The 26,272-nt window shown below is 43.1% G+C and overlaps 1 protein-coding gene across 5 annotated transcripts in view; it reads right to left on the bottom strand.

The window, feature by feature from the left end:
* snx14 (sorting nexin 14) overlaps window positions 1-23,275 on the bottom strand; it is a 33,741-nt gene extending 10,466 nt beyond the window's left edge. For 2 of the 5 annotated variants that reach the window (XM_078274358.1, XM_078274360.1), the window contains exons 1-23: window positions 23,086-23,275; window positions 22,706-22,862; window positions 20,412-20,532; window positions 19,356-19,429; window positions 18,362-18,440; window positions 17,887-17,930; window positions 17,707-17,794; window positions 17,179-17,263; window positions 14,810-14,966; window positions 14,084-14,159; window positions 13,329-13,373; window positions 13,082-13,180; window positions 11,710-11,824; window positions 9,530-9,685; window positions 8,223-8,347; window positions 7,483-7,541; window positions 6,486-6,512; window positions 5,523-5,655; window positions 4,874-5,060; window positions 2,616-2,699; window positions 2,385-2,485; window positions 1,744-1,855; window positions 1,108-1,148 (exon numbers count right to left, since the gene is read on the bottom strand). In XM_078274358.1, coding sequence (XP_078130484.1) covers window positions 1,108-1,148; window positions 1,744-1,855; window positions 2,385-2,485; window positions 2,616-2,699; window positions 4,874-5,060; window positions 5,523-5,655; window positions 6,486-6,512; window positions 7,483-7,541; window positions 8,223-8,347; window positions 9,530-9,685; window positions 11,710-11,824; window positions 13,082-13,180; window positions 13,329-13,373; window positions 14,084-14,159; window positions 14,810-14,966; window positions 17,179-17,263; window positions 17,707-17,794; window positions 17,887-17,930; window positions 18,362-18,440; window positions 19,356-19,429; window positions 20,412-20,532; window positions 22,706-22,842 — 2,145 coding nt within the window. In that variant the 5' untranslated portion in view covers window positions 22,843-22,862; window positions 23,086-23,275. The remainder of the gene's footprint in view (window positions 1-1,107; window positions 1,149-1,743; window positions 1,856-2,384; window positions 2,486-2,615; window positions 2,700-4,873; window positions 5,061-5,522; window positions 5,656-6,485; window positions 6,513-7,482; window positions 7,542-8,222; window positions 8,348-9,529; window positions 9,686-11,709; window positions 11,825-13,081; window positions 13,181-13,328; window positions 13,374-14,083; window positions 14,160-14,809; window positions 14,967-17,178; window positions 17,264-17,706; window positions 17,795-17,886; window positions 17,931-18,361; window positions 18,441-19,355; window positions 19,430-20,411; window positions 20,533-22,705; window positions 22,863-23,085) is intronic. The other 3 variants (XM_078274359.1, XM_078274361.1, XM_078274362.1) reach the window with 3 other exon arrangements.
* Between the last annotated feature and the right edge of the window lie 2,997 nt (window positions 23,276-26,272).

The raw sequence follows: 26,272 nt of genomic DNA, 5'->3' as shown, positions 1-26,272 counted from the left end.
CTCCATGCCATTTATTTTCAGTAGAATCTCCTCTTACTGTGGCCAACAATCGTTGCCATCTTCCAACTAAATTAAATACAGTATCTGTGCATATTTGCTTATAAAACTCCTTTATATATTCAAAGGAACTGGCTTCGGTAGTGCCGGTAACTGCGTTGTCCAAATTGCCAGTTGCGCTCACCATGCCAAAAGTTTTTGTCACTTTTTTGGAAGTTTGTCGCTTATTTGAATATGTTGTCTCTTTTGTCTCCCTAGTGTTGCCTTCCTTCTTTCTACTGTTTTTTTTCCCGAAGTTTTTATTACTATTTTCGACCTATTCTTGCCTTCTTTCTACCGTCTTTTTCCAATGTTTTGTCGTTTTTTTTTTTTTAAGTTTTTGTCTCCTTTTTTAATCAGCATCTAAATGTTTTCCAGGTCTAAGGCTGTTGTTTAGTAAATCTATCGCTGACATTGCTGTATTCTTCCTTTTTATTTCTACCAAAAATGATTTGCGCTGGTACACGGCTTAAAAAAAAAAAAACTGTTCAAAGGGGGTACATTATTGAAAAAAAGCTTTGAGAACCCCTGATCTACGCCAACCATTTACGTAAGATATTACGAGCAACCACGGACTAAAGCCACCAGTTCACACGGTCACCTGTTAAACCGTACACTCACGTTGATGTTTGTTAGCTGCAAACGGATACGTTCAGGTCACCGTTCATACACAACACTGATATTCATATCTCTCTAAACACACATTAACTCCTTTAATGCAGCGTGAGATGACTAACTGAGATTTACACTTACAAATAAATGTCTTAGTTACCGGAAGCCATAGTGGGTCAGTTTCACAAAAATAATGTATGGGGAAACAATGTGTTATTCTCTAATTTCATTGTTTTAAATGGAATCAGATGAGTTAATTTGATTGGCTATGGCTGATATTAGTTAATACCTTAAAGGAATAGTTCCACCGTTGGTTTTTTTTGTGTGTTAGATGATTGATACCACACTCATGTCTAAACATAAAGCAACAGCAGACAGCTCATTAGCTTAGCTTAGGTGTACATGGACATAAGGACAAATGACATTATTTGTCATCATTAGAGCGGCATTTCAACTCACCTCTTTTATCAGCTTCCCCGGTACGGACTTGAAAATCTTTCCTGTGAAACAAACACTCTGTTAACAAATCGACTGAACAGTTACAGGATTATAAAAGTATACGCTTTGTGGATATTCAGGCACAAAGTAAAGAGTTTTGGGGAGTCTGTAACCCAATCCATCCAATGTCTCAATCCACACAAAGTCAAATCAAACATCTCTCTCAGCTCGGCGTGGATATGTAGTCATGTGAAAAAATTAGGACACCCATGCTAAAGTTGACTAAAAAGAGGAATAAAAAAAAAAACATCTTTTGGAAATTGATCTTAAAAAAAATGAGGAAAAATCCAACCTTTAAGGACACCAATTTTCTTTGTGAATGAATAATGTATCGTAAATAAATGGTGTTTTAAGCCCACAATAAACATACCCCCTTACGTTGTCTTCCAGGCAGCGCTGCCTGGAAGACAACGTAGGGGGTTTATTGCCTCTTGATGCAAAAATGGGTCAAAAAGGGAAGTAGTCTTTCATTTTCTCAAACTCATTTTGGAGTACTAGGGCTGAGCGATATGACTGGAATCAACATACATAATATTAGCTGCCACTTCTTTGTGGATAAGTAACGTTTTCGACAAATTATTTGTGTCAATTTCATACCCAGGTTGACATCCGGCAGCATCCTGTCCAGGAACTGAGACTCCATGCTGTGAGGAGACAGGAAGTCTGCCAGCAGCTGACTGTTACTGAGCTCTGGATGCTGTAGGAGTCTCTGCACGCGCACACACAGCAACAACCCCACATATACGACAGACAGACAGACAGACAGACACACGGCTTAGTATATTTACAGTTTAGATATTTACCGGCTGGTATTCTCCCGAACACAAACTTGACTTTCTGCCAGGCCAAGCTTGAACATAAAAACAATCTGTGTATCTCGTACATAATGGATCTACAGAATATATGTAATGTTTCTCGCAAAAATAAGATCCTACTTGTGGTGGCATCTGGTCATTCATTTGGTAAGTAAGGACGCTACGTAGTAACATATCAATCAATCAATCTTTTTGTCTGATTTAAGTGGGTTTATGTCTTTATTTGCTACTTTGTGGTGCTGAACCTTACAGACAAAGTTAACACTGTTAAAAGACGGCATGGATGTAAAGATTTGTGCGAGTTCTTTAACACTGAATATCTCATTCCTCTCACACACAAAACAGGTGCTCAGCACCAAAAACAAAGACAACTGCAAAACATGAGCAACAACACTCATTCTTAATGATATCAAGGTTTCATACCTGTAAATATTCCTCAAATTCTTCCCTTTTGGATGTGAGGAACTCGTGATTCTTTGGTCCGATAATTCTTTTGGATGGAAGCTGAGCATCTGCAAATGTGCCTGGAGAAAAAGATGAACTCATGTAGCTCATTACAGAGAATATATAAAGAAACGGGAACAGATTAATATTGTACACAAGCTAATATTCTCATCAGAAACATGACAAATTGTTGAAGTCTTTAAGCGTTACCGTGGAACTCCGTGAGTTTAGATTCGAGAACGTAGAACTCCAGATATCTTCTGTAAACCGACCACTTTTCAGTTTCATGACCCACTGCGAGACGAAGAAGAAAACACAACAACATTACAACAAAAACATTATAAAACATGTGTGGAGGATAGTTGAGGGAAGTATTGAGGTCTAAGAAAAGTGTCTGGAGTAGGGATGCACAGAATCCAGATTTTTGAGGTTCGGCCGAATACCGAATCCACTAGTTAAGATTCTGCTGAATCCAAAACCAAATACCGAATCCTCGTCCCATCCTCAGTCCAGTAACACAGTTAAAAGCTGGTAATGGTCGTCTGGTTAACACAAGTTTTTAGCAGTGACTGTCCTTCCTTTGCCGTACCTGAAGTTGCTGCATTCTGGCTGCTGTCTGTAGATTCCTTCATGCTCAGCTCGTATTCTTCCAGATGTTTCATACCAGATGTTGTAACAGCGGTGATGTTGTGTATTGTTTAGGGTCCTCGCCACCACCAGACTAATCAGCATTGCAGATTGAACATGTAGCTGGACTTGAATGGCCTTCTTTTGACTGAAAGTACTGCCAAACAACACTTTTTCTGCTCACCAGTTCCATTTCCACTTTCTCACAGCCTACTGCATTGAACGCCCCACCTATGTAAGGTTCGGCAGAAACACAACCCCGTCAAAAAGCCCAATATTCAGCCGAATCAGAAGCCGACGCCTGGATTCGGTGCATCCCTGGTCTGGAGTGGATGCTCCAGATAAAAAAAGAAACTCGGCGCTGAGTTTCTGTTATTTATTTAACGATTAACGTAAAAAAAAAAAAGCCTCTGTCAGTAAGATTACGGAAAAGCAAAAGTAGCATGGGCCAAGAAAGAACCCATTACATTTTGAAAAGATTGCAAATCACGGGCAGATATAAGAATGATCATTTACGTCCGTTATCATTGGAAGAGAGGGGGTTTGTGCTGCATTCGTGTGGTGTTAGAATAATCGAGAAGATTAGTTCCAGACTGGGAAAACTCACACTGCGTTAACATTGTGAGATAGGGCATGGCTAGGCGGAGGTCTGCGCTCTCTGAGTGCCTTTCTAGGTATGTATATGAAACCTCTTGGGACACAAGACACGTGTCGGAAACATTTAGATAATAAGGTGAAGTCAAATGGCACAGTTTGAGTTAGTTGATTGTTAAAGTCTGTGTTCAGGGTCTAATATACAACACTAAATAAAGTAAAGGGGCCCTATCTTGCACCCGGCACAGTGCAGCGCCCGACACAAGCGTCCTTGCTAGTTTAAGACCGACACAGTCGTTAGTTTCTCGTCCAGCGCCCGCGTCGTTTAAATAGAAAATACACCTGCACCCATCTGTGGCCCATGGGCGTGCTGGTCTTACAGGGAGGTGTGTTCAGGTGCATTCTGGGCGTGCTGGTCTTACAGGGAGGTGTGTTCAGGTGCATTCTGGGCGTGCTGGTCTTACAGGGAGGTGTGTTCAGGTGCATTCTGGGCGTGCTGGTCTTACAGGGAGGTGTGTTCAGGTGCATTCTGGGCGTGCTGGTCTTACAGGGAGGTGTGTTCAGGTGCATTCTGGGCGTATTGTTGTCTTGAGGCAGCGGGAAGTGATGGCACCATTGACCAACAAAAACCTGGTCTAAAGTCAATAACGCAGCATTTCATTGTTATTTTAACAGAGCATTAGTAAAATGCTCCTAGGCTCGTGCACAGCGCGTGCACACTATGCTTGTTACACACACAGGGACGCACAGCAGCACACACACATGCAGAAGATTACAAATACAAATATTACGGTGCAAATCCTCCATCATAACAGCAATGCTCCAAGGTCCAAACGCGCCTGGCTTTTAAAGGGAATGGGAGATGATCTCTGATTGGTTGATTGCATGTTACGCCTAAAACACACCTCTGATTAATGAAGACACTAAGTACAACCCTTTTGATCCACGGAGCCTTTTTTTCTGCCGTCAAACTAGCAAAAGTGTATTTGGACACGCCCTAAACACACCTGCTGCCAGGCGCTTCACGCCGTGCGCTTAGATCGTTGAAATAGGGCCCAAAAACCATTATGTGCCCACAGCTTTGCAAACTGAGAAATTGTTTGTGTTGTTGTGAAGCGTGCGCTTTGTCTTCAGTGTGAAATGAAGTCGGAGAAGTTTCTGAGAGAGTAACTGAAGGCTGGAGTTAGAAGCTCATATCACATCACCAGAGAGAGGAGGCGTGTTTTACGGCCCCCCCGTTCGCTCACCTTCCTTCCTGTCGTTGCGCTCCACGTCGATGCAGAAGACGGGGATCCTCTCCCTCTTGACCTCGTCGTCGTAGATGTCGATGTAGGGGATAATGATGCTCCAGGCCGACAGGTTCCGCAGGGAGCCCGGCGTGCTGGCCGGCTCGGCGGGGGAGTCGTCCTCCATCACGACGGTCGCCTCCTCCACCTGCAGGGAGACACACAATGACACCTGTTGAGCTGGTGTTAACATAATTCAATTAAACAGGGGAGCATGTTCAGTGACAGAAGTCTGCCACCGAACATGCTCCTCTGTTTAATGAACGTGCTGTGTAGTGGGTGGCGGTCAATGTCCATGATCGCCAGCATCCTACTCATGATCCGTGAGTGACTCCAGCTCAATGCCAACAACAGAGCCTTTCATTACCAGCCTGTTCAGTCGCCCAGCGTCTCTCTTCTCAATGCTGCCTCCCCAGCACACCACAGCATAAAACAGGACACTGGCAATGACTGACTGGTAAAACATCCAGAGGAGCTTACTGCAGACATTGAATGACCGCAGCCTCCTCAGGATGTAAAGCCGACTCTGCATAATGCCTGTACTAGACAACTTATGGTTAAAATGTAACAAGAGATTTGCCGTTTGGACTCGTGAAAAAGAAGAACTCACCAGGTCATCGTCGATGTCGTTCATGGCGCTGGACGGCAACATGGCTCCCTCCATGGTCGTGCTCTTGAACACACCTTTGATTTTGCTGCCGATTCTGCTGATCCCGAACGTCTCCCCTCGCTTCGACATGTTTCTACGGTGAGCGGAGGAATATGTTGAGACATTAAGAGCATCTGACCTGCGTTTAAACCCTCGTGAATCACATCTCATCTATTTCCTTCCTTCCCCTGCTTCTCCCTCGTTCCCCCCCCCCCGGGGCTTCTCTCTGTCATGATCGTGCTCAATGTTGGATAACAAGCATATTTATCTGTCAGGTTTGTAAAATGACTTGTTGTCAGAGCATTTCTCTTTGTGCTTTGACAGCCGACATCAGTCATGCAGCAGACATGCAGTTAAAAAACAGCTACAAGCAGCATGAAGTCACTAAAAAAACTCATCTGTACGCTGTGGACTTTATTATAGACAACTGTGATTGGTTTAAAGAAATGCCAATAAACCAGAGCACGTTTTCCTCCCATCCCTGAATGCTGTGGAGTAGCCAGACCTTCCTCTAGCACGCTTTGGAGGAGGGTCTGGCAAAGCGAGACTAAAGATTACTTAACCACCTGAGACGTTGACCTCTAAAACTTTACCCTGTAGAACAAAGAGTCGTACAGTTAAAATTTTCAGTTATTGATTCCACGCAGAAGCATAAATCTCGCTTTAGACATGAGGTTAAAAACAAAGAGCAAGCGTCAGGGTAACATGACAGCGAGCACAAAAGCCCAGCAGCGGCTCCTGATGTTAAGATTTACTAAACTCGTTTCTTAGGCAGACAACATCGGTTCTATTGTCAGAGTAGCCCACAGTGAGATAAACTGTCTCTACATGCGTCACACTGTGTGTACCACTGAGCACGGTTTGTTTGCATCCAGCAGCTTGCAGGCAGCAGGAGGGCAGGTAACATGCCGAAGACCTACTCACCTGTTTTCTTCCAAACTGAAGCTATTTCTGGAATAAGATGCAGAAGCAGCAGCTAAAAGAGGACTGTTGGACAAAACACCTTCAAAAGGATGTGAGCAAACTTAAAGCTGCGTATTCGGAGGGCTGTTCCCACTACTAGACACAAGGGCTGGCTATCGCCAATAATCACCTGAATTGATTTGATTCACAAGGTCTCAAATCCATTACATTTCCCATTTAATTAGACATCAATCAGGTTAGGGACATTTCAGTTGCAACACCAGTTCATCTTGGATATAAAAGAGTCTTAGGTAGGGTTGGGTATCGTTTGGATTTTTACGATTCTGATGCCGAACCTCTTTTATAGAGTTTTCTTTTAACTGAAAATGATTTAAATGTAACAATATATTAACGTTTTTAAGTACTTAAATATATAATAAGAAGAGAAAGTGTGATATTTTGATGTCCGTTTCGGAGCGACAGAGGGAAAATATTTCAGTCGACACATCACCGAAATGAGGAGCCAAAATCTTTTGTTCTAATCCGGTCCGATTCCTACCGGTTGCGTAGGAACCGGGTTTCGGTACCCAACCCTAGTCTTAGGGAACTTCTGCTGTACATTGTACAAGCAAGAAGAAACCCTCAAATATGCACCAGGTTAATGTTTACATCAAGAACTGACCTCCCCAAAAGATTGTTAAATGTTCTTCTTACTTATACATCTATGGTAAAAAGATTTTAAAAAGATAGATTTCTGGATTTTATGAATCGATATCAGATCACTCAAACAAAGATCCATTTTAATGGAGAGTTGATCACTTTAACTCAGCCCCTAGAGACAAGTACAGCATAAAAACAAAAACATCTTTTGGTGGTTTGCACATTTGGTTTTCAAGAAATTCCAAATCTTACATTTCAAAGCCCAAACACTGAGAACAAAGGAGCTTATTATCTCCGGTTTATTTTATTTTCAGGGAGGCGTTTTCATCAGCCGCTTGTCACATTTTATATCACAAACCTGTTGATTCTTGAGTTCCTTGCTGGAGACTCAGCTCCCCGCAGCAGGTGTCTGAAGTACTGCACAACAAAAAGGAAACACAATGTACATAAAACGTATAACGTATCTATGATTTCAAGTCTGGAGCAAACATGACTAGATAAACTATATGAGTAGTGCTTCACCTAAATGCTATAAATTAGATTTCTGGAAAAAGTCTGTATGTTTTTTTTTCATTCACAATAAAGACCTGAGGTGGAAGAAAAAGTATCCAGATCCTTCACTCGAACAGTGTTTCCCCTCGCTTTGTGAAAGACTTAGGTGTGGGCGTATTTGGCGTATGACCTGCAGCAAAGGGCCACAGGTTGGAGTGTGTGTGTGTGTGTGTGTGTGTGTGTGTGTGTGTGTGTGGGGGGGTGGCATTAAGTCAGATTCAGTGGTGAGTGAAACCGAAGCAGAGGGACAGACACATCTTTTACGCGTTCAAAATAAGTTTCAATCAATCAAGATAGTAGCTGAAGTAGTGTCCTTAAAATGACAATATTTCTCTGGAAAATGTAGTGAAGTACAACCATAAAGTGACGCTAAACAGAAATAAGAGGAGCACATGGATTTCTGTTGGGTACCTGAGTAAATGTACTTTGGTACTTTGCAACCTTGCCAAAGACAAATCTATAAAAGTCTAAATATGTCACACAGAACCTTTATTTCTACTCTCAGACATTGGTAAAAATCAGATGTATTTTCTTTAAAGGCCTTACTTCATCGCTGTGACAGAACATCGGAGTGAAGACTCTCTCCAGCAGCGACAGGACGTGTTCGTACGCCTCAAACAGGCAGCGCATCGTCTGCAGCTTCACCACGCCGCTGTACGGACCTTTAGCAACTGAGAGGGAGACAGCGTCAGGTCAGACTGCTTTCTCTTTAGAAAGTTTACACTGGCAATGCTTCAACGCTAAGGGGGTTTTTCATGCGGTCTGACAAGTAGAACAAAATTCTACTTGCCCAAAGTCTATTTTTACTGGCCCCTATTGAAAAATAATTTAGAAGAATGATTTTTGTACGTCTACATTAGTGTATGTTCTTTTCCAGTGCTCGAAGTGGGCCGGTACTCACCGGTACGCAGTCCCGGCACTTCTACATTTTACTCTTCAGTGTACCTGCACTTTTTCTTGAGTACCGCTACTTCTCGCATGTAGCCGGTACTCTACCACTGACAGAGAAAGCGTCAGAGTCAGAGAGATTGACTCTAACGTTACATAAGCTACACTACCCATATGGCACTACGTGATTTACCTTCGGATCTTGACAAATCACGTAAAGGCAAGCAGACGGCCCGCCCTATCAGAAGTTCGCTTAACCACGGACGCTAGTTCGGAAAAGCTGTCTGATGCCTGCAGCCTGACCGTAACAGATTTTTCACTGCTAAAAACCTAGAATCTAAAAAGAAGTGCATCGAGTTTGTTTCGGACACCGCACACACTGTGTACAAAACTTAAACTTATTCCACCAACTCTGCTCCGGGCGCATCTACACGTCTGCTTCCTCTCTCTATTTCTCCTCTGCCCCCTTCCCACGCATGCATACACACACACACACACACACACACACACACACACACACGACTTGTTTAAATAAATACATACATTTATGTTGTTAATTAATAAATTGTTGTACCAGCAATATCTCCAAGTTTTGTCATAATGATTTGCCAATGCAAGAGAGTACCGGCACCTTTTGTTTTTCCACTTCAAGCACTGTTCTTTTCAAAACTGATTAAAACTAGGGCTGTCAAACGTATCGAATCAATAAAACAAGTTTATGCAAATTCCTTTTAATGCCACTAATTTCTTTGACGTGTAATTAACTTGCGTGCGTTCTGCGATTTGGGCCTCAGGGCGCGACAGACACGCATGCACGCACAAAAGCCCAGCAGCGGCTACTGATGTTGATCGGTTCTATTGTCAGAGTAGCCCACAGTGAGATAAACTGTCTCTACATGCGTCACACTGTGTGTACCACTGAGCACGGTTTGTTTGCATCCAGCAGCAGGTGTACGGCCTCTTACTGTTCCTGATCTCCTCCACGATGAAGTGGTCGAAGCTGATCTTGTCGATGCTTTCGTCCACGCAGTAGGTCTCGTAGATGTGCAGCACCTCGCCGTGTAGACGCTGCAGCTCAGAGTCATTCAGATCCGGACTCAGGATCTTATCGTTGAACTCCTCTGGAGGAAACAACCACAGGTTTTATACACTCAGACGTGAGACACAATTTATGTTATAGGGTCGAATAGTTGCTGCTGAACAAAGCTGCCACATTTCTGTTTACATGGTGTCAGTAGTTAAGGCCTTAAAATATGTCACAGCAAAAAAAGATTCTCGAGGAATCTTTCCTAAAACACGCTAAGAGCGTTCCTGTAATACTAAGATTGCTACAAGCTTACTTGGCTAGTCAAATTTGAAGGCAAGCCAGCCTAGAGCATAAAGCGTCGGATATACAGGTGCGCGACACCGTGCGCCGGGCTCCGTAGATGACGCGCGCTCTACAAGCATGCACGGAGAGGTTTATGCTCAACTCATTGTTCATTGCAGTATTCTCTGAAACACCAGAGGGCGTACGGACAACATAATCTGTGATTAAGCAAGACGTAGTAGAGAGGGGGAGTAAAGCAAAGCAGGCTGCCTGGCAACATCCATGAATCACCGACACACCACCAAACATTACATTTAACTACTCTAAATATTAACGTGACTGTTGTTTATCTCCAAATCTAAATGACTGTCTGCCTCCAACACCGTTAAGTCTTTCCATTTTTTTTTAGCTTTGACAAAACGATCTCTCATGTTTTTTCACACTCTCCAGTGTCTCTCTGAACAGATGTTAAGGCTGTTTGACTCTCTGTGGTCTGTACACGAAGAATCATACAGATGTACAGTAGAGGCGAACCTCCTCTTCCCTAGCCTGACAAGCCAGACCCACATCCAGATGTTGGGTCTGGGAACTCACCATTGGCTGGGCTCAAGCCGAGGGGCGGGATAAACGGTTGTCTTTCAAATTCCCTCTGCACGCAATAGGATAGAGCTACAACCAATCAGAGCAACGAAGAAGGTGACATAGTCAGAGCCAAGCTAGTGGATAGATTAAACATTAAACTCCGAACACATCTTCCTTTTTTAAGAATGACTTCAGTGCCGTTCTTTGTTCTTTTCTCAAAGAAAAGCTGAACTCCAAGTCTTCCAGAGTCTCGGTTAAAGCTGATTCCAAAGACTGCTGTTCGCCAGCAGCAGCAGCCATCTTCTTTGTTTTCTAGTAGCAGGGAATTCACACGGAACCGTCGCAACTCTGCCATCATTATGTTAAGCCCCGCCCACCGACTCTATACATGATGTGATTGGCCTGACCAGAGTTTGGTTTTTCCAGCTCGCAAGCCAACGGAGAGTTGCTGGACGACCCTGGCTGCAGATTACATTTGCTGCCGCTAGGGTGGTCTAGATTTCTAGGCTAGCTCTTCCCAGCCGGCCGTGTTGTACTGAAAGCGCCGCACGCGCAGTTGGCGTAGTTACAAAAAGATTCAGAGGTGCACGACCACGCGCTGCGACAGCTTGCAGAGCATTCACGATGGGAATGACAGCCGTGGTGGCACCTTGCGGCGGGAACACTAAACTAAGCTTCAAGGCTGTTTTATGGTTCTGCAGAGGCTCTACGCAGAGCTTTCACTGTACCCTACGTTAAGTGGCCTGATGTTTATACTTGTGCGCTAGTGTGTGTGTCGAGCCGGTGTGTGTGTGTGTGTGTGTGTGTGTGTGTGTGTGTGTGTGTGGGGAGTGTGTGGTAGAGCGAGGGAGAAGTGAGAGAGTGACGGCGATTATCTTCAGAGCGAGTAGCGACTCTAGAGTCATAGTGAGAGAAACAGAGTCTCCCCTGTTCTTTCTGACCACGGTGGGAAATCTGGAGCAGGAGAAGTTAAACCTCTCCTTGATTTCATGTTGTTTACAGAGAAGGAGAACCAGGAAATGCAACGCTACCAAGCCACGGCCGAGCAACATGCGTCACTGTAACGTTGCACGTCAGGCTACGGCGTAGACGCAGAGGGGTCTGCGGGTGTACGCCATCGATTGGACGCAGAAGCATAAAACGGCCTTAAGCGTCCCTGTGTATGCTCATTGCTCCCGCGCCATCTACGGACACCCGTGCCACGGTGTCTTGTGCGCGTATAAACAGAGCTTTATGTATGCCGGTTGTTCTTACCGACGGTGAGGCAGAACTGCAGCACGTGCACAGCTCCTTCCTGCTTCAGGAAGTTCATGAAACGAAAGAGGAGATCCTGCTGCCCCCTAATCTCCTTCAGGTCCAACTTCAGCACCTACACGGCCACAAGGAGACGTTTAGTTATGAACACTATGCATATTTATTTATTTATGCACTTCCTGTGTGCAATATGCCATTTCTATTCATCCACACCTTATTTCTTCTGTATATCTGTATATATCATTTTTATATATTTTTATTTATATTTCATTTTTATCTGTTTATAATAAGGGTGTTTATAGTGTACATATATACACTATATTATATCTACTCTATTTCTTATATCTTTTGTATATTGTTTGAGCTGCTGTAACAAGGAAATTTACCCAGTGTGGGATTAATAAAGTCTATCTTATTTTACAGGGCAAGTACCGTTTTTTTTAACCTGGACCCTATATTGCTGTTTTTGTGTGTAAGTGACTGATGGGAACAACAATGTTTGACATTGGTCCAGTATTTAGCGTGAACGCTGTAACCGGCAGCCACAGACCGGGCTGCTATGTAATCCTACGGGGCAAATGTGCATCGTCCATTTGGTCCACTAAAAGTTCTGTTTTTTGCCACTAAAAGGCTCAGATTATTATTGTAAGTGTCTGACAACATTATGAAAGGATCCCTACAGAGATAGACCTTTAAAACCTCTTTGAGACCTTTCAGTTTAACCAGAAACAGCTCTGAAGTCGCTAGCGTTAAACCCACCAGACTCCATTTAAAAAAAACTGTACTTTTAGCAGGTATAGAGTCAACATATTCTAACATGTAAATCAGTAAACTGTGTGTTTATTTCAACTAAGACTAGAGTTGTGATGGTTGGAAAACTGGAAAGATGACCCAAAATGGCTTTTCATAGTTTTATTTTGTTTCTGTCGACTTTGAATGAAGTGTATTTTACGATGCTAAAATGAAGCGATTTTGTGGATGTTTTTGTTTAATAAAAGGATCTTACTCTTTAACAGAAAGGTCGACCTTCTTAGAAATCATTCCTATAATGTTGTCAGACACTTAGAATAATAATCTGAGTCTGTCAGCGGCAAAACGAGCACTTCTGTGAAGGTAAATACAAGCTGGACAATTGTCCTTTTAACCTACATTGTAGCTTGTTTCTCCGCTGCCGACTGCAGTGCTTAATATTGAATTAATGTCAAAGATTGTTGTTCATCAGTCACTTAGACAGAAAAACATAGGAACATAGGGTCCAGGTTGAGAAGCATCTATACAAGGTAAGAAATATTTCCTCATTTTATTTTATATAATAGAAATCTGTCGGCCTGTAGTGACACGCTCACTTTCTGGCTCTCAGTGAGTTACTCACAGATGGCTTTTTGTTGCTGACGTCTGCATATTTCTGTAAAAATGGAACCATGACGGACGGCGGCTCTGTGGGCGTTTCTGGCTGGAGATACAGAAGAGACTAAGATGAAGAGATTTTTGTTAAAAACAAAAGAAACACCGACAATTTCGATGTTTACAAAGGTGTCCTTTCTTTTCCCTACTGGATATATAAATGTATTCAGATTAAAAGTCATGGGATCAGTATTCCCGATAATTTTTTTACTTACTGGAGAGTCATCAACAAATATCAGCACCATGAGGTTCACAGTATCCTGAAAAAAACAAAAGAGAAACAGCATGTTGTTTTAATTAGAGATGTTCCGATACCGACACCAGTATCTGAAAAGTCTCCGATACTGCCTAAAATGGGTTTCACGTTTTTGTCACTTTTTTCAGCGTTCTTTTGTCTTTTTTTATTTTTTTCAAATGCTATAAAATTTAAAAAAACAACCACATTCAATAAAAGTTGTGAACTCATTATTTACTTTATTTGTGAAGAGCGTGGTAGGGAAAGCATCCACGTTATTTTTGTTTTTCATTCACACGGAGGCCCTGACCTTGGCGCATGTGTCTGTCTGTCTGTGTGTGTGTGTCTGTGTGTGTGTGTGTAAGATAACAGTTTCTGCCTAAGAACCAGGAAGACACCCCCCTGTGAGTAGAGAATAAAGACACAGGAAAAGCTTAGATCGAAGCTCATTTGGACAGAGACTTTGGTGGACCGAGCTTCGACTTTATGTCTGTTGCTAGGGAAACTTAGTCTCTGTTTTTGTGAACCCACAGCTGTGCTGTAACTGTTACGATGGACTCAGTAAATTTCCTTAACTGAACTCTTCGTCTCAGATTGATCCTTGTGTTCTGGTAAACATAAGTCTGATGTAAGAAGGCGCGGGAATGAATAAATTGGAGTCAGATTTGACAGGTCTTAGGGCCTTATTTTAGACATAATTCCCTCTACAGTTGCAGCTAATCCTGTTCTACTTACAGGGTCAGCCATGAAATCCATGGTTGGTAACATGACGGATCCAGCCATCACCTCCCGCAGCAGCAGAGCCAGAGACCTGAACAGAGACAACACATAACCAACAGTTAGGGCTGCACAATTTACAGAATATTAACCTCAATCACAATGTTGGCTTCCTACAATTAAATACAGAAAACGCTAGGGATATATTATCTGCCCTTCACGAACCACTGACGAGCAAAGAAAACAACCATGACGGCTGCAGCTGATTGGACGACCGCCTCACGTGGGTCTGGCTGCTTCGGGATTTCAAAACAGACCATAATGGCAGCTCATTTGGAATAAGATCTCTTATTTACGCAAATAGTTCACCGAAACATGTTTCCGAAAACATTCTAAGCGAGAAATAGCCCGTGCAGTTACTGAACCTGTCTTCATTTCAGATCGACAAAGGTCAGTTTAAAAGATTTTCTTCGGCTTTTGAGAGGCGGCGAGCCGAGGCGGGCGCTCCTCATTTGCATAAAGTTGGCTGGATTCAACTTCATGCAAATGAGGAGCAAGTGACTCGACGCCACGCTTTTACAAAGTCCACGCGACACTCCCAGAATGCACTGCTTGGTTGCTCCTATAGAAATGAATGGGAAGAGTTTGAAATGACGCGGATACTGGACATGCACCATTAGCTTCCTTCCCTAAATAGAGTGAGTGAGTGAGTAAGTCTCGGTAATGTGGTTTGCATCCGCCTACCTGCAGTCTGTTGCTTTGGGCGGCATGACGTAGGGAAACAGCATCTCAGTCAACTTCCTTAGGTAGAGCAGCTCGTCTTTTCTGCTGTGCAGAGCAATGTGAAGGTCGGCGCCGTACTCATCCAGAGCGGCCTGTTGTAAACCATCCACGTTCTTCACTGGAAGAAAAGGAAAAAGGAACAGGGGTTCGAAACAAGCCCCAATTTAACCGTGTGTGCAGGCATCATAGGTGTGCTCCGGTACTTAAAAAAAATAGCACTACGCCCCTGCCCGAGTGAAGATAAACCAAAACATAATAAACAGTTTGAGCATGGCCCAAAACACAAGAAGATTAAAACACGTTTTAGCTGAATACATTTGTTGCATTATCACAGGCTAGTCCTTAAAGGGTAACTACTGTTTTTTTCAACCCTATTTTCCTGTGTTTGTGTCTAAGTGACTGATGGGAACAACAATCTTTGGTCCAGTATTAAGTGAGATCGCTGCAGTCGGCAGCGGAGAAACAAGCTACAATGTAAGTGCTCATTTTGCTGCTGACAGACTTAGATTATTATTCTAAGTGTCTGACAACATTATGGAAAGGATTTCTAAAGGAGGTCGACCTTTCTGTTAAAGCAGGGTGACCAGACGTCCCGACGTTTCCAGACGGTTTGACCGGGACAGTCCCAATTGAGTTGCGTGTCCCGAGTCCCGACAAAAGCCTGCTGGGACGCTAAAATGTCCCGGGTTACACCAACCACTATGAAATTGCTCGGTTGTCAGCGATTACATAGCCGACGTGGTCTAATTATAGCCCGATCATTAACTAAACCCATGTAGAAAGACTAATAAAGCATCCAGCGTATGATTTTAACAATGTGTCTGTCTGTCTGTCAGTCAGTCAGTCAATCGTAGCGGTCTGTGTCTGCATAATCTGTACAGCCAGCGTTACAATGTATATCTATAAACATTGTTGCAATGCCTCTTCTTATCTGTCTCATTTTAAGCGCAGTGAAGTTGGCTCAACGTTTGATATTCAGTTGATATTCAATTCTAACGTCCCCTTCGTTCGAGATCGACAACACAATTCAGGTCAATGACGTGATCGGGGTCAAAGAAAGTTGACATTATTACAGGGTATCAAGGGAAAACTAGAGATTTGTATCCGACATAAAGCTTCATAGCACTTCATCACCTGTTCTGTCGCTAGGTTCTGTGTAAGGGACCGTCGACAAATTACCGTATTGGTAGATCGGTAATGACAGTAGGGATGCAACACGTTGGCTATTTTTTGAAAAACATATTCACTAATAATTTGTTTTCATGACGACTGCATTACTTCCCAATACGTACAGTTCAGTTATCATTATTTCTGGAAAATATGAAATAAAAATCTAATTCTCTCATTCTGATTGCTGTAGTACTTCCCAATCACTCACTGCTACTTCCTACAGGTCACGGTTTCCTGAAAAGACACTTTATATTGAAGCAGGACTCAATTTGCTCTGAAAAATGTGACCTGGGCTGGCACATGTTCACGTTAAAAAGCGTGTGCGTGCACGAGCACTACGGTCACACGCAAAGTGTCCCGGTTTTAGATTCTGGGAAATCTGGTCACCCTATGTTAAAGATAAATAAACAGTAATTTTAGCATCGTGAAATACACTTCATTTAAAGTGGACAGAAACAAAATACAACTATGAAAAGCCGTTTGGGTCGTCTTTCCACTTTTCCCAACCATCACAACTCTAGTTCTGGTTGAAATAAACACATAGTTTACTGATTTACATGTGAGAATATGTTGGCTCTATACACGCTAAAAGCACTGTTTTTTTAAATGGAGTCTGGTGGGTTTAACGCTAGCGACTTCAGAGCTGTTTCTGGTTAAACAGAAAGGTCTAAAAGAGGTTTTAAAGGTCTCTCTCTGTAGGGATCCTTTCCATAATGTTGTCAGACATAATAATCAGAGTCTGTCAGCGGCAAAACGAGCACTTTTGTGAAGGTAAATATAAGCTACAGTCAGCTAGGACAATTGTCCTATTAACTTACATTGTAGCTTGTTTTACCGCTGCCGACTGCAGCGATCTCACTTAATACTGAAAGATTAAAGATCAAAGATTGTTGTTCTCATCAGTCACTTAGACACAAAAAAACAGTAGTTACCCTTTAACATAAAGGCCTGTGGTGTAATATTTTCTGTTGCATCGCCAGTTTTAACGTTCCATCTCTAGTTTTGGGAGGTGAGACTTTCACTACATCTAGATTTTTCTCAGCGTAGCTTCAAGTTGTAAATGTAAAACAAACCTACATTAATATAAATGATTGAAAGAATAAGGTATATAAATAATTGTGTGAATTAATACTTTAAGATCATAAGTGAGGTGTGTGTACCTTTTTCTTGAGCCGTTACAATAATTTCAATATGCTTCATTACAGCTTTCATCACTTTGTCCGCAAACACAGCAGGAACATCAACCTGCAAACAAGTAGGGCAACATTAGTGGAAGACGAAAAACAGATTACACACATTTTGGGATTAATAGACACAATTATATATATATATATATATATATATATATATATATATATATATATATATATCTATCTATATCTGTCTGAGTTCCAGTGGGAACGTGGAAGCTCTGGCAGGATATCTTGGTGTTATAAGACCGGGGAAGCTCCTTTAAGGAACAGCTCAGAGCTTAGTGTGAACATGAGAGAGAGTGGAACGGCTTCAGCGCTCAGAGTAGACAGCTGTCAGCTATCAGAGCTGAGAATACATCAGCAGTTTACTTTTTAAGTGGTGGTAAATGTACAGCCTTTTTCAATAATTTTTTCACCGTTTTTGTGGCCTTTGGTTACAGCCTTAAATATGTCTCTTCTTCTTTATATATATATATATATATATATAAAACAAACCTTCTGAGCCCGGCGGACGAGCACTGAAGCGAAGAAGCGAAAGGTCATCCTCACTTCATCCACACACGCCTCGTCATCTGTGATGTCCCTGAAAACCAAGAGGAAGGAGTTTAGAACAACTTCTCCATGTGTGTCAAATAACTTTCTTAAGACAATAAAATACTACTGGGTTCCTCTTACCTGTACCACGGGTACACAAAGTTCTCCAGAACCAACTCAAACACCTACAGGTTGGACACAGCACAAGGTTCACACAGCGTCTGTTTTACATTATAATCCTGTATGGAGTCCTGAGAGCTTTTTTTGAAAACGCCACCGCCAACGTTTTTTCTTGCAGCTCAATGCGTCTTTTTGAAGAAAAAAAAACCCTACGTCCAGCACTTTTTTGACTGTCAACCACGCCAAGTGTGAACATAGCCTACGTGATGACAATTTATACATGTCAAGAGTTTAATTACAATTCTACAGACACACATAACCAAAATGAAAATGTGACTTTGTAAGTAAATGTCAGAAGATAAACAGATAATAAATTAAAAAAGATGAAAAGTATGTTTCTAAGTTATATTGTCAGTATAATAGCCACATTTTTCTGAATAAAAAAAGAATATATTTCAGGATAAAACCGTGGATATGCATCCATCCTCTGAGGTACCTCTGCTATTGAAGCGTCCACTTTTGAAGGAACCTTCAGGTCCAACCATGGCTGATAGTTTTCAAGCAGCAGCGTCGGCCTGGAAAGAATCCAAACATATCAGCGTTTGCATCTTGAATGTGCTTGGAAAAATACAGAGATTATGAGAAAAGGAAGGAGTGTTGTGGGAGAAGACCAGCAGCCTTGCGATTCATGGTGACTTTCATTTTGTTCCCTGTTTTTAGCCGTATGTTTATTTCTGTGTATGTGCTTTGAGAGCGACAAAAATCCGGAGCCAACTTCCTTTCCTTCGTTCACACTTACTTGGCCATTAAAAGCTGATTCTGATAATAACATTAAACTGTTTCAAGAAGAACAGAAGTCAGGATTTAAACCGCCTTTGTCAGTTCTTTAACACAGTGGTTCTCAAATGGGGGTACGCGTCCCCCTAGGGGTACTTTGGAGGACTGCAGGGGGTACGTGTCCCCCTAGGGGTACTTTGGAGGACTGCAGGGGGTACGCGTCCCCCTAGGGGTACTCTGAGGGGTACTTTTGAAGGTTTTGTCTCTTGTTTTGACCTATTCTTGCCTTTCTTCCTCACTTTTTTCTTCAAAGTTTTTGTCTCTTTTTTGGAAGTTTGTCACTTATTTGAATATTTTGTCATTTTTGTCGCCCTAGTGTTGCCTTCCTTCTTTCTACTGTGTTTCTTTTCTAAGTATTTGTTACTATTTTTGACCTATTCTTGCCTTCCTTCCTTCCTTCTTTCTACCGTCTTTTTCCAAGGTTTTGTCTCCTTTTTCCATCATCATCTAAATCTTTTCCAGGTCCAAGGCTGTTGTTTAGTAAATCTATCGCTGACGTCGTGTATTCTTCCTCTTTATAGAGACTTGTTTTTTCTACCAAACATTATTTACGCTGGTTAGGGGGTACATGGCTTAAAAAAAGGGGGAACATTATTGAAAAAAGCTTGAGAACCACTGCTTTAACACATCGCTCAGAGCTGATTTTAACGTACCGGTGACGGTTGCACTTGATCTTCCCACAGACGGCACAGCTGTGGCCCAGAGGAAACAACTCCTGCTCCTGCCGCTGTTGGAGGAAGAAAAGGATCCACGCATATCCTTAATCTGTTATATCACACACTATAAACTCAGGGTTTTCCCCAGGAAAGTTGTTTAGCCCGGTGGCAAGTGTCTTTTTTTCGACGAGGGCCTGGCTGGGGGGCCGGTCCCAGACTGATGGCGGCTTTAATGTAGAGCCCACTAGTTTCTGTGATAACAGAATCGCGAAATCGAGAATAAAAAAAAAAGCTTTAAGACAGATTCCATAGGGCCGTACATTAAGTCAACGTCTACGTTTCAAACTGAGCCGCCCCGCTGTAACTGTAGTTTAAAAAACGTCTTCAAAATACATTAGAACAAAATCCCACAGATGTAGGTCTGGTGGAGGACAGTCTGGCATTGCCAGACTGTCCTCCACAGCGCTGCGGAGGAAGGTCTAGCTAGTCCACACAGCATTCCTGGATGGCAGAAAAACGTGCTCTGGTTTATTGGCATTTCTTTAAACCAATCACAATCGTCTTGGGACGGACGGAGCCACGGTGCCTCTGCTAAATAGTCTCAGGAAGGAACTTGTTTTGGTGGAACATGTGGACGTTGAAAAGTAGTTTTAGTTGTGCAACAGAAAATTCAGATTGGACAGATAGTCTAGCTAGCTGTCTGGATTTACCCTGCAGAGATCTGAGGAGCAGTTAACCATAGTCCTCAGAAATCCACCAGAGGTTAGAACGCCAACACAGAGACAGAGGACGGGGACGGACATCCGGACGAAAAATAGGGACAACCGACGGATCTTCCGGCAGCAACGGAGCAATCCCGGAGTGGAACATCGTGGATATAGACTAAGTGGGAGGCAACTTAGGCCCGGTGGGCCACTGGGCTTGCAGTACGCTGGTGGGAAACCCTGAAACTCCACAATTGATCTGTGTGTGCAAACACAACACTGCTCCATAAATTGATATCAAACAGGCTTCACGTACGTCGCAGCCAAATGCGTCGGATGTTTGACTGACCTTCTTCCTTGGCTTCACGGTGAAGAAGATATTCGGGACAAGGGACTCCGGTCTGAGGGAGCAATAGAAAGTGGCGACACCAGCCAGGAACGACCAGAAGACCATCAGGATGTGGATATACCTGGAGGGAGATTATTATACAGCATCAAAACAAAATGCTGCTCAAATAACATAACCAAGTATCAGTGTTAAATGTATGGCTCCTCTCAGTGTTTGTTTTTGACTTTTAGATAAAGTTGTAGCTCATATTGGCCCTTCCTAAGCGCCATATTCCGTCTCTTGTTTCTGAAAAATCGATTGATCATTTCAGTCATGTTTCACGCCAAAATAGTGACGGGGAAAATGATACACATTCTCAAGTTCCAGCTTCTCTTTGTCTTAAGCTACATTCACATCGCTACGTTTTGGTTTAAAAAACAAAAATCTTCTGCTACATTTCCCCCTCTCATGCCCCCTGCTCTGGCGTTTCCCCCTCTCATGCCCCCTGCTCTGGCGTTTCCCCCTCTCATGCCCCCTGCTCTGGCGTTTCCCCCTCTCATGCCCCCTGCTCTGGTGTTTCCCCCTCTCATTCCCCCTGCTCTGGTGTTTCCCCCTCTCATTCCCCCCTGCTCTGGTGTTTCCCCCTCTCGTTCCCCCTGCTCTGGTGTTTCCCCCTCTCATTCCCCCCTGCTCTGGTGTTTCCCCTCCTCTCGTTCTCCCCCCTGCTCTGGTGTTTCCCCCCTCTCGTTCCCCCCTGCTCTGGTGTTTCCCCCCTCTCGTTCCCCCTCCCTGCTCTGGTGTTCCCCCCTCTCATTCCCCCTGCTCTGGCGTTTCCCCCTCTCATTCCCCCTGCTCTGGCGTTTCCCCCCTCTCATTCCCCCCTGCTCTGGTGTTTCCCCCCTCTCATTCCCCCCTGCTCTGGCGTTTCCCCCCTCTCATTCCCCCTGCTCTGGTGTTTCCCCCTCTCATTCTCTGGTGTTTCCCCCTCTCATTCCCCCTGCTCTGGCGTTTCCCCCTCTCATTCCCCCTGCTCTGGCGTTTCCCCCTCTCATGCCCCCTGCTCTGGCGTTTCCCTCTCACCCGTTTTGGTTGGTAATCTGCGGGGTTGTGTTTCAGTCTCAACGGCCGCAAACGGAGACCTTTGGCCACACATTGACGCCAATGTTTCTCCTCCAGATTGGGTCTCATTGATCATGATGTCTCGTTCTCTGAGAGTTAAACCTACTAACGTTACCAACTACCAGCAACAGGGGGAGTCTCCACTCTGCCTCCTGTTTATGCGATATGAGGTTTGGGCGTGTTAGTTTAAACAGAGATTAAACGCTTAAAAACCAAAACGTAGCGATGTAAATGTAGTCTTATACAAAACTGAATTGAATTTAGTTTGTGTTTAGGACTTTTGAAAACAAGACACTTGAAGATGTCACCTACAAAAGTTGCGATTGACATTTTTTCACTAGTTTTTGACATTTTCATAGACAAAAAATGATTTCTTAAAATAATAGATAAATGTTCTAATCATTTCAGCTCCACTTTATATCATTAAGGTGATTCATATTAGATCAAAAAGAACAACAATCTTTGAAACTGGTCCAGTATTAAGCGTGAACACTGACAGACCGTGCTGCAGTGTAACCCTATCGGGCAAATGTTCAGTCAGTGAGCTTCCACTAAAAGTTCTGTTTTTGCCGCTGACAGACTCAGATTATTATTCTAAGTGTCTGACAACATTATGGAAAAGATCCCTACAGAGATAGACCTTTAAAACCTCTTTTAGACCTTTCTGTTTAACCAGAAACAGCTCTGAAGTCGCTAGCGTTAAACCCACCAGACTCCATTTAAAAAAACAGTGCTTTTAGCGTGTATAGAGCCAACATATTCTCACATGTAAATCAGTAAACTATGTGTTTATTTCAACCAAAACTAGAGTTGTGATGGTTGGAAAAGTGGAAAGACGACCCAAAACGGCTTTCCATAGTTTTATTTTGTTACTGCTAACTCTGAATGAAGTGTATTTTACGATGCCAGAATTACTGTTTATTTACATGGAGTCTGGTGGGTTTAGCGAACGCAATTTCGCGGATGTTTTTAGGTTTAAAAAAAAAGGATCTTACGCTTTAACAAAAAGGTCGACCTCCTTAGAAATCCTTCCCATAATGTTGTCAGACACTTAGAATATTAATCTGAGCCTGTCAGGTCTATCAGGTCCCTGATCAGACTACAGCAGCAGGCACGCATCACATGACTCATTCAGTGTTCAGAGATAATCTGACACACTCTAGCCCTGAAAACACTGGTTTGTCTTTGTTTTTTACCTGTTGAGCAGCACAGTCAGCGCGACCATAGACAGCAGCAGAAAGCAGATGACTGGATACTGACGTCCAGCTTCTCTCAGGACGTCAATCTTCAGTCTCCGTTTCAAAGTCTCCAAATACGTTACGATACCTGCCATCCTTTCTTTTCAAAGGGCGCCTGTTGACACATACAGACATTTCATATAACAAGCTAACACTACAAATGGATATTTATGTCTGTTTTAATTGCTTATACCGAATAAAAGTCAGGTTAAGCGTTTAAAATATAAGTTTAAACTTATGTCGCCGACAGTTAGCCAGAGTCAGCTAGCTAGCTAGCTAGCTAGCTGATTTATCTTAGCTAACAGTTGACGTTAGTTTTTTTTAAAAGGCAGACTTACAAAAACTACCGGAGCACCTCTTCATATAAAACACCACATTGTATCCACAAGCACAGTCTTCGTCTGTTGGCCAGACTTTAGTCCCAAACTCAAGTTTCCAAAGTTTTTACTTCATGTTTTCCTTCTTTTTTTGAAAGTCCCGAGCGACTTCCCTGACAGATGGAATGTTGTCTAATCCGACGCAGGGTTGCCAGATCCGTCGTAGGCTATTGGCATTATGTCAGTGCATTGTGTCATTTTGTGCAATACGTACAGGGTTGTTCAATTAAAAACTGCCACTGAAAGGAGGAGTTAATGTGCTTATATATATATATATATATATATATATATAGGTACCTGTCTAATGTATATGAAAGCATTACTATATAGGTACCTGTCTAATGTATATGAGAGTATTACTATATAGGGACCTGTCTAATGTATATGAGAGCATGTTTTGTGTTGCATGAGAGTATGTGTTGAGAGATGCTTATTTTCTGTATTCTGTGTTGTCTTTGTAAAGCTGCGGAACGGACAGAGTCCAAAACTAATGTCCCTTCTGGGACAATAAAGTATATCTTATCTCTTTGTTCTTCTTGTTTAATTCATTTATACAAGTTATTTACGAGGAAATGTCCGTAGACTAAATGTGTACTAAGGGCTGCCTGCAACTACTGAAATGAAAAATAAAAATATGTTCGATTAATTGGTGGATTATTTGTAAAATGTCAGAAACAAGTGAACAGTTACAATCATACACATAACATCTTTAGATATTGCTTGTTTTGTCCAATTAAGATAAAAGATTGTGTATTTTTTTTAAAAGGGGAAAACAGCAAATCATCACATCGGAGGAGCTACAATCAGAGAATATTTGGTATTTTTGGCTTTTGAAATGATTTTTTTACTTCATTTAAACTATTTAAGCATTTCTCTTTCTTTTTCTTTAAGTATTGCTGTTCTGTTTTGCTAGTGTTATTCTAAAATCATCAACTTGGTTGATAAAACTGTCTCACAGAGACATAAACGTGTATTTGACTAAGCAGACATGGCAACCCTAAATCCAAACAACGTCATTTCCGGTGGTTTTTAACGCGCGTCACTGAATAAATATTAATCCGTAGACCACGTCACTAATTAAATGTAAAATCTCTTTCATTTGTGTTAAAAGTGTGGTCTGTAGATGTTTTAATAAACAGTTCCTCTTCATGTTAAAGGGCCAGTACGATTTAATAAATTAATAGTAGTAATACATAATAGTAATCTAAACTGATTTAATATTTCGGTTTTATTTGACAATGTTTGTCTATAAGTTTAAGGAAATCCAATTTAAACATTTAGAACAGGAGTGTTAAACTCAACTTCTCTTAAATGCCAGACATGTACCGTTTTATTAACATGCTTTGACTTCATCCAGAAGTCAAATATGCCAAAAATGTCGGAAAACGTTGAGAAAGGCGCTAGAAAAATGTTGGAAATAGTGTTAAAAATGACATTAAAAGTGCCAAAATCTTAAGAAAAAGTTGAATAACTGTAGAAAAGGCGGCAAAAACATAGAAATTGCGCCAAATCTTTAGAAAAAAAACCCAAAACAGCTAAAAAAATAATGTAAAATGATTACTTTTTTATTCAACACTTTTGTCTCTTTTCCTGAAGTTTCTGTCACTTTTTCAGATTTTGTGATTTTTTTCAACATTTTTATCAATTCTTTATTGATGCGTTTTAACCACTGGAGTAGCGAACGTCTCTCCCCCTTCCTTCCTCTCTCTCCCTCCACCTCCCTCTCTCTACCTCTCCCTCCGTCCCTCTACCTCCCTCCCTCTCCCCCTCCACCTCTCCCTCCCTCTCACTCCACCTCTCCCTCCCTCCACCTCTACCTCCCTCTCTCTACCTCTCCCTCCGTCCCTCTACCTCCCTCCCTCTCCCCCTCCACCTCTCCCTCCCTCCCTCCACCTCTCCCTCCCTCCACCTCTCTCTCCCTCCCTCCACCTCTCTCTCCCTCCCTCTCTCCCTCCACCTCTCTCTCCACCTCTCCTCCACCTCTCCCCCTCCTCTCTCTCCTCCACCCTCTCTCTCCACCTCTCCACCTCTCCCTCCACCTCTCTCCACCTCTCCCTCCCTCCACCTCTCCCTCCCTCCCTCCACCTCTCCACCTCTACCTCTCTCCACCTCTACCTCTCCCTCCCTCCCTCCACCTCTACCTCTCTCTCTCCACCTCTCCCTCCCTCCCTCTCCACCTCTCCCTCCCTCCCTCCACCTCTCCCTCCCTCCTCTCTCCACCTCTCCCTCCCTCCCTCTCTCCACCTCTCCCTCCTCCCTCTCTCCACTCTCCCTCCCTCCCTCCCTCTCTCCACCTCTCCCTCTCCCTCCCTCCTCTCTCCACCTCTCCCTCTCTCCCTCCCTCCTCTCTCCACCTCTCCCTCTCCCTCCCTCCCTCTCTCACCTCCTCTCTCCCCTCTCTCCACCTCTCCCTCTCCCTCCCTCTCTCCACCTCTCCCTCTCCCTCCCTCTCTCCACCTCTCCCTCTCCCTCCCTCTCTCCACCTCTCCCTCTCCTCCTCTCTCCACCTCTCCTCTCCCTCCCTCTCTCCACCTCTCCCTCTCCTCCCTCTCTCCACCTCTCCCTCTCCTCCCTCCCTCTCTCCACCTCTCCCTCTCCCTCCTCTCCTCTCTCCCACCTCCCTCTCCTCCCTCCCTCTCTCCACCTCTCCTCCCTCCCTCTCTCCACCTCCTCCTCCTCTCCCTCGCTCCCCCTCTACCTCTCGCTACCCCCCTCCTCCTCCCTCCCTCTCCTCCACCTCTACCTCTCCTCCCTCTCTCCACCTCTACCTCTCCCTCCCTCGCTACCCCCTACCCCTCTACCTCTCGCTACCCCCTCCCTCCCTCCCCCTGAGTCCATGATGCAAATCATACAAACATATTCACAAGAACATGACATTAGCTTCACAATAAAAACACAAAAACCCCAAATCAAAGTCAATAACTTTATTAGAAAAATAGGTTTAACTCACCTCACTGTACAGTATAAAACAATTCATTTGCAAGAATGCAAACACACTTGTTAGCAAAAAAATAAAAACAATTCTTGACCCTTTAAAATTGGGGATCCAACAAGAGTCAAAACTAGTATGAAAAACAAAAGTCAGTCTGGCTCTTTTTTTTCCTTTTTCTTTTTACAAACCGGGTAAAACGAGAAACAAGCTGCACAA

The sequence above is a fragment of the Sander vitreus genome, chromosome 18 (assembly GCF_031162955.1).
Source record: "Sander vitreus isolate 19-12246 chromosome 18, sanVit1, whole genome shotgun sequence".
In the NCBI taxonomy this organism is placed as follows: Eukaryota; Metazoa; Chordata; class Actinopteri; order Perciformes; family Percidae; genus Sander; species Sander vitreus.
The sequence above is the reverse complement of the archived record's forward strand: the minus strand, read 5'-3'. Positions and strand labels throughout refer to the sequence as shown.